Raw genomic sequence first — 11,734 nt, 5'->3', positions numbered from 1 at the left:
TCAGAAAAACTAGTCCATGCATTTGTTAACTTCGAGGGCTTGACTACTGTAATTCCTTATTATTCAGGTTGTCCCAAAGCTCTCTGAAAATCTACAGCTGATCCAAAATGCTGCAGCCAGAGTACTGATGGGAGTTAGCAAGAGAGATCATATTTCTCCTATACTGGTTCTCTTCATTGGCTTCCTGTTAAATTTAGAATAGAATTCAAAATCCTTCTTCTGACATATAAAGCTCTAACAACCAATCTCCATCATATCTTAAAGACCTGATAGTACCATATTATCCTAGCAGAACCCTTCGCTCTCAGACTGCAGGTTTACTGTTGTTCCTAGAATCTCTAAAAGTAGAATGGGAGGAGAGCCTTCAGTATAGCTCCTCTCCTGTGGAACCAGCTCCCAGTTTGGGTTCCGGAGGCGGACACCCTCTCTATTTTTAAGACCAGGCTTAAAACCTTCCTTTTGACAAAGCTTAAGTTAGGGCTGACTGGGGGACCCTGACGGGGTGAGCTGGTGTTTTCATTTGCACAACTGACTTCCCCTATGACGTCCCTTAAGTTTGCCCTAGTTATGCTGCTATAGGCCTAGGTTGCTGGGGGACCTCTCTGGATGCACTGAGCCCTTCTCTAACTACCTATGTTTACTATATATACCATTATTGCATTACACTCACTCTGTTCTCCCTGTGTCCTTTCTCCGAGTGTCCCTGGTCCAGAGCTGGATGCTCCAGATCTGTGGTTGTCTCCCACCAACTGGCCTAGTCTCCCATCTGTGGGATGCTGCTGCTGCTGACCATCCTCCATCCCACTGCTTCCAGCTGCCCATTCCACCATCTACTCTGCATTGCCCTTACTATTACTTGATTTGCTCATCTACATATGAATTTACCACCAGTTATATAGTAGTATATTTAATGTCAGAGCCGCACGCATAGCAGTAAACTATAATTAGTTTCCATGTTAGTTGTACTTTGCATGTATCATCTGTCTTATCATGCATGTATTAAACTGTGTGTTTTATGGTCCTTGTGGTCCCCCCCTACCTCTCTATCTCTATCCTCTACCTCTATCCGTCTACCTCCACCTGTAACCCTCTACCTGTAACCCTCTACCTGTAACCCTCTACCTCCACCTGTAACCTCCACCTGTAACCTCGACCTGTAACCCTCTACCTCTATCCCTCTGCCTCCACCTGTAACCCTCTGCCTGTAACCCTCTACCTCTATCCCTCTACCCCTCTACCTCTAACCCTCTACCTCTACCTCTCACCTCTTCTGTCCTTCTCAATCCGCCCAGCCAGCAGCAGATGGGTCCCCTCACATTAGAGCCGGGTTCTGCTTGAGGTTTTTTTTCCCTGTTAAAAACGGTGTTTTCCTTGCACTGTCGCTTTTGGCTTGCTCTGGGTCAGGCACATGGGTTCTGTTAAAGCGTCTCGAGACAATTTGACTGTAATTGGCGCTATATAAATAAAATTGAATTAAATTGAATTGAAAATTGAATTACTGATGCAGAGGGCCCCCAGAGCCAAGAGGCAAGGGACCAGGGAGGGCCCACACGAACCAACTGGCCCAGCCAGCACAACAACCCCCGGGAGCTGCAGATCAGAGCAGCGCCCTGGCAGGCACCATAGCCCCAACACCGGCCAGCTGCACACAGTACCCCACCCTGAACGGGGGGACCAGGTCGCGCCACAAGGAAGTGAGGGCCACAAGCCGCCACACCCACCCAGGAGCCGGCACGCCAAGGATGCAGGGCGCCCACCCCGCAGTGCCCCCAAGACCCCACCCACCCCACCCCACCACACCACACCCCAGGACAGCACCAGGCCCGGATGGAGGCCCCCAGCCAGCAGAAACTGGACTACAGTGGCGGCATGCAGGCCAGGATCAAGGCCTGTGCCCAGATGAGCCAGAGTCACCCCTCCAGAGAGACCACCCAGCCCCCACGCCAGACCCCCCGACCGCAGAGGGCCACAGGCCCCCCCAGGAGAGGGAGAGGGGCGAGGAGGAGCGGGCAGGCAGGAGAGGAGGGAGGAGGAGGAAGCAGAGCAGGAAGGGACAGGGAACAACGGAGGGGCCGACCCACCCCAAGCCCCAGGACCAGCCAGGTGCCTCAGAAGAGATCAGCCACCAACACTCCCGAGGTCCAGGGAGAGCATGCAGACCCAGCAGACCCAGAGCTCAAAGGGGGAGAACCATAGGAAAAGGACACCACCAGTGCATGCACACGGCCTTGAAGTCCATGGTGCTATCAATCTTTGAGAGTTGGAGTGTTAATAATGTGAAATAACGCAGAGGAAAGTTAGACCATATGCACAGACAGAACAGGTATTACAATTTTTTTATGGGGCAGTGGCATACGCCCACATACAAGCAGGAGCTATAGATTAATATTTAATTGATTAATAAATGGAGACCATTTTTCTTTAAATGAGTCCAATTGTTTTTTCCGGGTAGCAGACATTCTCTCCAGTGAAATGTGTTCTGTGCGTCTTCTTTACCTGTAGGTAGTGGAGGAAGTTTCCATTTCTTATTTCAAATGTTTGGAATAAGTTTGTATATGTCCTAAATATGTTATCATCAAAAAGGTGATGGAGGTGGGTGACTCCTCTCTCTGCAATAAAGAGCTTTTATTGTTTGCAGAATCAAGGTTGTGCCAGATTGGGGACAGTATGCTGGGTTTTAATTGGGAGCCTGTGACCTCCAATGTTTTCCACCAAGCAGACAAGGTGGAGGCAATCATTGGGTTCTTGAAGCAGGAGTGATGTTTAAGGGCAGAAGTGATAAAGGGCAGGTCAGAGATATTGATCTGGTTACAATCTAACTGTTCTAGTTCCAGCCAGGAGTTATATTCTACATGTGGGTGAATCCATTTGGTGATATACTGAAGTTGGTTGGCTAAGTAATAATACATGAAGTTGGGGGCTCCCAGTCCCCCTTCTGATTTATTCCTCTGGAGGGTGGCCAGACTGATTTTAGCCTTTTTGTTCTTTGAATAGAATTTACCAATGGCAGAGTCTAACGATTGAAACCACTTTGATGTGGGTTTAAACGGAATCATGGAAAAGAGGTAGTTGATTTTAGGTAATATTTTCATTTTAACTGTAGCTATTCGTCCCAAAAGGGAGATGGTGAGGTTATTCCATCGCCTTAGATCATCACAGACTTTGTCCAAAAGTGGGGTGTAGTTCAGGTGAACTAGCTCTGAGAGTTTGGAGGAAATATTTATGCCCAGATATCTGATGTTGCCAGTAGGAATAGAATAATTCGAGGTTTGGACTGTGGGATTCCATGAATTTTCTGTTAAAGGTAATATGATTGATTTTGACCAGTTGATGGAGTAGTCTGAAAGACATGAGAAGGTTGTAATGAGGTTAAATACTTCCTTCACTGAGGTTTTGGGTTCTTGTAGGTAAAGTAAAATGTCATCTGCGTATAGGTTAATTCTGTGTTCAGTCTCCAGAGCACATATACCTTTGATATCAGTGCTCTGACGTACAGCTGCTGCTAATGGTTCGATAAAGATCGCAAACAATAAAGGAGAGAGTGGGCATCCTTGTCTCGTTCCCCTTTGCAAACTGAAACTTTGTGAAGTGATTCTATTCGTGGTGACTGTAGCCTTGGGTGAGTTGTACAGAGCTGATATCCACTGGATAAAAGAGTCTCCGAAGCCAAATTTGCGGAGCACAGCGAAGAGAAAGGACCAGTTAACTTTGTCAAAGGCTTTTTCTGCATCCAGTGATGTAACGATAGCTTCTTTGTTGTGGTGTTGTGTCAGAGAGATTAGATTAAGAAGTCTTCTGATATTGTTGGTGGAGTGTCGGCCATTTATGAAACCAGTTTGATCATGGTGGATCATTGACGGGATAATTTTCTCCAACCTAGAGGCGAGTGCTTTAGAGATAATTTTCATATCAGTGTTGATTAGTGACAGAGGTCGATAGCTGGAGGGAAGTGTAGGATCTTTGTCTGGTTTCAATAATAATTTAATTGCAGCTGTATTCATATGTGAACTTATATAACCATTATTTTTAATCTCTGTCACTGTCCTGAAGAAAAGGGGTGCTAACATTGACCAGAATTGTTTAAGAAATTCAGCAGGGAAGCCATCAGGACCAGGTGCCTTGCCTGCTGGCATACTGTCTAATGCACACTGTAACTCTTTGATAGACAATGGAGCATCTAGTGTGTCTCTGTAATCTGATGTTAATTCGGGCAAGTTTAGATTGTCAAGAAAGTTATGAATATCTTCTTCGTTTGGGTTAACTGTTGATGAGTATAAACTTCTGTAATAGTTATAGAAAGTCTGATTAATTTCCTGGGGTGACTGAGTGTATTTTCCTGAGGGATCCTGAATTGCTGTTATGAAGGATTTTTTTTTATTGCGCTGGAGTTGGTTCGCAAGAAATTTTCCTGTTTTATTGTTGTGTTCAAAATCATTATATCTCAGCTGTTGTAATAAGAACTCTGTTTTCTTTGATAAGATATTATCGAGTTTTAGTTTAACATTTTGTAGTTCAGACCATAACTGATCACTTGGATTTATTGCATAGTTCTCTGTAAGTTCTTCAATTTTTTTCCTGAGTTTCTTCCTGTAGTTGTTGATCCTTTTTTCTTGTAAGAGGAGTACGATGTTATTTTGCCTCTGATTACGGCTTTTCCAGTTTCCCAAAGTAAAGATGGAGATACATCATTGGAGTCATTGTTTTTTAGAAAGTCTGCCCACTCACTTCTTATTATTCGATCAAATTCATGGTCTTCGAGTAGAGAGATGTTTTGCTGCCAAGTCAGAGGAGGTTTAGGGATGGAATCTGTCTGCAGGCTGAGAGATATTGGTGCGTGGTCGCTGATAATGATTGGGTGAATTTTAGTAGTAGCTTTGTGTGCGATAGAGTTATTTGAGAGGAAAAAGTCAATTCTTGAAAATGTTTGGTGCACCTGAGAGAAAAAAGTATCGTCCCTCTTTGTTGGGTTTTTGAGTCTCCAGACATCTTCTAGTCCAAAATCTTTCATATAATCCTGCATGACTTTAGCTGATTGTGGTTGTTTTGCATGTATTGGACTATTAGATCGAGCTAGTGACGGGTTTAAATGATGATGTTGATGATGATGTAGATGTTGTTGATCTTGATGATGTTGCTCTTGATGATGTTAATGATGATGCTGATGATGATGTAGATGTTGTTGATATTGATGACGATGATGTTGATGTTGATATTGATGACGATGATGTTGATCATGATGTTGATGGCGATGATGATGATGTTGGAGATGTTGATGATGATGTTTATACTTTTGCTGTTGTTAATGATGATGTTGTTTAAGTTGTTGTTGATATTGTTGCTTGGTTTCAGGTACAAATGCGTCGGCATCTGATCAGCTGAGTTTGGCTCTGGCCTGGAACAGAGTGGACATTGCTCGCAGTCAGATCTTCGTGTACGGACACCACTGGCCTGTGAGTTCACTGTGGAGCATCTGTCAGTCCATCAGTCCTTCAATCAATTAATCAATCAATCAATCAATCAATCAGTCAATCAATCAATCAATCAGTCAGTGAGTCAGTCAGTCCATCAGTCCATCCGTCAATCAATCAATCAATCAATCCATCCATTAGTCCATCATTCTGTAGACGTCATCTGTGAGATGTCCCTGCTGTTGGTTCTAATAGACTCTCAGCTGTATCTGTGTGTAGATTATTGATCCTGTGAACAATAACTCTGATTGATTATGTCTCTCCCAGCCTGTCAGTATCTCACCTGCTGATCGTCCTAAAAGCCCGGCGGCCCAGCGTCCAGCGGCAGGAGGGGCAGCAGGGAAAGGAAAAGCTCGGGGCAAGAAGGGCAAAGGGGGCAAAGCCAAACCAGAACCACCTGAAGAGACCGACCCTCGGAAACTGGAGCTGCTCAGCTGGGTGAGGAACCAGAACCAGAACCAGAATCAGAACCACTGCCAAAGATAACAGGATAAAAAACATTATTACAGAAACAACAAAAACAATCGAAAACTGAGTTCAGACATCAGAGATGATGATGATGTTGATGTTGATGATGATGATGAAGGTGTGTTCTGGCCAACAGGTGAACTCTCTGGAACAGGCGATGATGGACGCTCTGGTGTTGGACCGGGTCGACTTTGTGAAGCTGCTGATTGAGAATGGAGTGAACATCCATCACTTTCTGACCATCCCTCGGCTGGAAGAGCTCTACAACACGGTGAGGATGAGGAGGATGAGGAAGATGAGGAGGATGAAGGCGTAGTTCCTGCCGTGTGGAGCACTATCATCCCCTGCCGGTAACATCTGGACACGACAGCTGTGTTCTTCTAAATGTGCTACAAGTTCTGTGTTGGTGGAACATGAAGGAGGATTCAGAGTCTCATTAAAGAGGTTTCTTCTGCTGCAGAGTCTCTATCAGCTCCACTTCAATAAAAGATCCAGAAATCAATATAACACAAACAGGAATAATCAAAAATCAGCTGCAGAAGTTTCACTAACAGAAACATCTGATTCAGCAGACCTTCAGAGAACTCTGATGATAAACATCCTTCATACCTGGAGAGAAGGTCAATAAACCCAGAAAGTTTCTGAGAATCTGATACTAACCATCACCCAGAGACAGTTCAAGGGAATTCAGAGGAAGATTAACAAGATGAATCATCTATCAGATGTTCTGGATGTTCAGGATCCAGCAGGTCTACAGAGTTCAATCTTCAAATGATGCTTCTCGTCATGATCCAACAAACTACTCCTCTAGAAACTTTCAGACTAAAAGTTTAAACTCTAAACAGCCATGAACTGAAAATCACACATTAATGTTAAACTGGAGATCATGTTTGGGTTCAACTATAAGATATAAATAATGCGTAATTAATAATTAAAATACATTCAGCATCAGTAATGTGTGAACACATCTCACAAAATTATTTAGTAATAAAGATTAAAACATTTATGTATAATAATAATAATAATAATAATAACAACCTTAGACCTCGAGTGTGATTGTGTGTCTGTATATGTAGCCCTGTGACAGACTGGTGACCTGTCCAGGGTGTCCCCTGCCTTCACCCGAGTCAGCTGGGATGGACTCCAGCACCCCCCATGACCCCAGTGAGGATAAAGCGGTGAATAGAGGATGGATGGATGAACCTTAGACCTGGGGAAGCTGAACTTTTAGAGATATCTGCTCTGTAAACACTCCAGTGAGCTGAACTTGAGGCTGACTGCTGTAGATCTTCTCAGCTGGAAGGTTCAGGACCTTCATCTCAGGTGAACTGCACCACCTTGAGCAGTTCTCCTGAAATTTTGTGTGGAGTCTTTAAGGTGGAAACACATTCTTGCTCCTCACAGGATGAACCTGAATGTCTCTGGATGAATCTGATGAATCTGAGCAGAACAAAAGCTCTCAGCTTTAATCTCCATGTTCTCAGGGATCTGCAGTTTAGCGTTAGTTTAGTTTCAGCTGCTTCTTCTGCTGCCGCTGATCTTAATCTGCTGCTCCGACACGAAGCTCTAAAACAACACACTATCATCAGATTACTGCTCTCTGCTGTCCAGCCACTAATCAGTCTGTTAATGTGTGGGCAAACAGTAAGGGATCACAGCAGACCTTCATCTTCACCTCCATCTCCTCTGTGGTTTGTTTCTGCAGAAGCTTGGACCAGCCAACACGCTGCACTTCGTGGTCCGAGACGTCAAGAAGGTGAGAACTGAGCTCCTGAAGATGGTTGTTGAGAGAAAGTTGCTTCACAAACTGCCCAAAACCAGAAACCCCTCATATCTGCTGCATTGAGTTATTTCAGTCCTAAGTTCTCCAGATGTTCTATTCTCCATCCAGCCTGAAGCCATGAAGCTGCATCCTATTAAACTGTTTTATTTGAGGCTCTGGACTGATCAGAAGCCTGAACCAATCCTCTTTTTTAATATATATATTTTTTATTTTTCACAATATATACAAGGCATATTGCGAGCAAATAAAGACAATGCCAGTCATTACTAAACTGTTGACATGTCAATTACTTATAGATGGCAAAAAAATGGCCTTTAAAGAAAAAGGAAAAACAAACAAACAAATACACAAACCAAAAAAACCCCAAACAAGCAAAATAAACAAAACAAAACAAAAACAACCAAAAAAGCCCCGGCTGTGGATCAGGTGGTAGAGCGGGTCGTCCAATGATCGAAGGGTCGGCGGTTCGATTCCCGCTCTCGCCTAGTCATGTGCTGCATGCCGAAGTTTCCTTGGGCAAGATTCTGAACCCTGAATTGCCTACCAGTGACTGTTCCACTGGTGTATGAATGTATACTGACTGATGTGCAGGTTGATTAGCAACCTGCACATTAGTGTGTGAATGTGTGTGTGTGTGGGTGAATGGGAGCAATTGTTGTAAAAGCGCTTTCAGTACTCTGATGAGTAGAAAAGCGCTATATAAGAGCAAGTCCATTTACCATTACAAAGAAGACTCACAACAGGGTACCAAAAATATTATGTAACAAAGCACCAGTCCTTCCAGCCTATACTATCTAGTTAGAATTGCTTATACATTTAGGGGTCAACTATAGTGTTAAATATTCTAATATTGGCCTCCATACTGAATAAAATTGTTGGAAATTACCTGACACCTCATACCTCAGTTTTTCAATGTGTAAAATTCCGGTAAATTCACGGAGCCACAATTCAAAAGGATAAGATAAGATAAGATAAGATAAGATAAGATAAGATAAGATAAGATAAGATAAGATAAGATAGACTTTATTGATCTCACAAAGGAGAAATTTACTGTTACAGGGCTCTTAGGAACAAAAACAGAGTGCAAAAAGTCACGAAAGGTGCAAGTACAAGATAATAAACATTGCACATAATAACAACTACACAGTAGTGTTCTACAGTCTGATGGCAGTGGGGATGAAGGACCTGTGGTAGCGCTCCTTCTTGCACTGAGGGTGTCTGAGTCTCGTGCTAAAGGAGCTGCTCAGCTCCACTACAGTCCGGTGCAGTGGGTGGGAGCTGTTGTCCATGATGGATGTGAGCTTGGCCAGGAGGAGGAGAGTCTGATTTCCAAAGCTTCAAGATACATCGTTTGGCAATGACCATGCCATATGCTAACACAGAGTTTAATTTATAGTCCAGATTTTCCATGACAGTAGAGTAACCAAATAAGACGGTCTCAGGGTCAGGATCCAGGTTTATATTAAATACATTTGAATACCACCTAAATATTGACCACCAGAAACTTTGGAGAGTCGGACATAACCAGAATTGATGTGCAAGTGTACAGTAAGCAACCTTGCATCTGTCACAGAGAGGGGAAGACTGGTGTATGACCTTAAATTGAATTAATTGCAGCCTCGTGTTGATGGAACAGTGATGAAGGTTGATTAATGACTGTCTCCAAATATCATCCGTAATGACTATGTTGAGATCCTCTTCCCACAATTGCTTGATCGCCATTGCAGGTTGAGAGATTTTTTGTAGAAATAGTTTAACAAACATTGATATTAGACCTTTGGCTTCTGGGGAACCCAGTAAAATTTTAGATAGTGGAATTTCCTCGGGGAGATGAAAAGTTCTATTTTATGTAATTTCTAACCTGTAAAAAATGAAAAAAGTGACTTTTAGGCAAAGAGTATTTTGCTTGTAATTGGTCAAATGAGCAGAGCCTCTTGTTAATATAAAGATCTTATACAGTTTTGATACCTAGACGGGTCCATTCTTTAAAAACTATATCTGTAAATGAGGGAGAGAAAGCATGATTATGCCATATGGGAGCATGTACAAATGAATTTGGAAGTTCACAGAATTTCCTAATTTGTGTCCAGATTTTTTGGCAGTTAGCCAAGATAAAATGTTCTCCTTTGCGTATGGCTGCTGGTCTTGGCGAAGAGAACAGAATTGCCCCAAGAGATGTTTTTGAAGTTAAACTGTGCTCGATTGCTAACCAGGAGGGAAGTACAACTGTTGGATCCAAAGCAGGATTCATTTGCCAATATGCCATTGATCTTAAATTAGCAGCCCAGTAATAATATAAAAAACACGGAAGGCTTAGGCCACCACCATTCTTTGGTTTTTGTAGATGCTGCTTCAATATTCTGTGAGCTTTATATCCCCAAATAAAATTTAAAATAATCGAGTCAATCTGTTTAAAATATGACCTTGATATGCATACCGGAATATTCTGAAACAAATACAAGAATCTTGGCAAAGAAACCATTTTCACCGAATTTATCCGTCCAATCATTGATAAGTTCTCCATTTTTCTATATTATATTTCAATGCATTTAATCTCTCAGTAAAATTCTGCTTAAATAATGACTTAGGATTCTTTGTAATTTTTATTCCAAGATATTTTACAGTCTTTGAAGTATTAAATTGAGTTCAGGCCACAAATGTAGGATCCAAGGCAGACCCTAGTGCAACTAAATCACTTTTCTGCCAGTTTATGGTATACCCCGAAACAGCTCCAAAACAGTTTATCAAATTAAGTAGATGAGGAACAGACTGTTCGGGGTCAGACACAAAAATGGCGATATCATCAGCATAGAGTGATATTTTATGGTCAACTCCACCTATATGAATTGGTTTAATCAATGGGCTTTCTCTAATACACATGGCCAGAGGTTCAATGGCGAGCACAAATAATAACGGTGACAATGGACACCTTGGCTGGTGCCCTCTCAAGAAGAATGGGTACTGGGGGGCGCTAGTGAGCGCGGATGGTGTAGGACGTGTTTTCCAGAGCTCCTCTCTGTTCAACTTTTATCTGCTTATTTTACCGTCTTTAACTGTGTCTGCTCGAGTATAGACCTAGTATCTTGTTTTTACATCTACACAAGTCCTTTTGTGATCAAGGAATGCCGGACAAATCGAAAGCTGAGAAGAAAGATAAGCTGAAACCCAACTTGCTCAAGCTGGCTAGCGGCGCGGCTACGGCTAATGTCAGCGATCCTGCACCAGAACATATACACGTCCATCAGATGGAAGAAGCATTGAAAAACGTACAAGATACTATACTTGGGACTATCAACTCCCGATTCGATCTTCTGGAGGAGAGGTTCACTTCTCTACAGTCTGCACAGAGCACTTTGGTGGGCCGGCTGGATGATGTAGATGTCACGGTCACGGATCATGGGATGCGTCTAACGGCTGTAGAGGCTGCCATCGCTGAGCTCCGTAAGGAAAATGCCTCCCTCAGAACCAAAGCTAACGAACTGGAGGGTCGCTCAAGGTGGAATAACGTCAAATTCATTGGGATTCCTGAAGGAGAGGAGAAAGGGAATCCGACAGAGTTTGTATGCTCTCTTATTCCTAAACTACTGGGTGATACCAACTTCCCAAAACCAGTGATCATCGATCGTGCCCACCGCACACTACTGCCCAAACCAGCTGGAGGAGGTCCTGGACCCGCTTCTAGACCCTGCACCATCATAGCGCTGGTCCATCTCTTTCAAGACAAGGAGAAGATACTACAGCTGGCTCATCAACAATCTCTCAAGTACGGCGAGCACAAGGTCTTCGTCTTCCTGGATTATACAAGTGAGGTGATGGAGCAGCGGCGTGGGTTCTGTGATGTTATGGCAACGCTGTGGGAGCTGAAAGTCAAGCACAGCCTGTGCTTTCCTGCCAAGCTTCACCTGCAGCACAATGGGCTCCAGAAGATATTCACCTCTCCCGGGGACGCAAAGAAGTGTCTCGACAACCTGCAGCAGGTCACTGGAGGCGACTAGATGTGGTCTGGTATGTTGAC

At 43.4% G+C, this 11,734-nt stretch overlaps 1 protein-coding gene across 1 annotated transcript in view; it reads left to right on the top strand.

Moving 5' to 3' along the window:
• LOC110951781 (transient receptor potential cation channel subfamily M member 1-like) overlaps positions 1 to 11,734 on the top strand; it is a 62,506-nt gene that overhangs the window by 18,827 nt on the left and 31,945 nt on the right. Inside the window, exons 10-13 of the mRNA XM_051944604.1 lie at positions 5,350 to 5,450; positions 5,736 to 5,906; positions 6,073 to 6,207; positions 7,642 to 7,692. Coding sequence (XP_051800564.1) covers positions 5,350 to 5,450; positions 5,736 to 5,906; positions 6,073 to 6,207; positions 7,642 to 7,692 — 458 coding nt within the window. The remainder of the gene's footprint in view (positions 1 to 5,349; positions 5,451 to 5,735; positions 5,907 to 6,072; positions 6,208 to 7,641; positions 7,693 to 11,734) is intronic.

Source organism: Acanthochromis polyacanthus, chromosome 2, assembly GCF_021347895.1.
Source record: "Acanthochromis polyacanthus isolate Apoly-LR-REF ecotype Palm Island chromosome 2, KAUST_Apoly_ChrSc, whole genome shotgun sequence".
Taxonomy (NCBI): Eukaryota; Metazoa; Chordata; class Actinopteri; family Pomacentridae; genus Acanthochromis; species Acanthochromis polyacanthus.
This window is presented reverse-complemented; position numbering and strand designations above follow the sequence as displayed.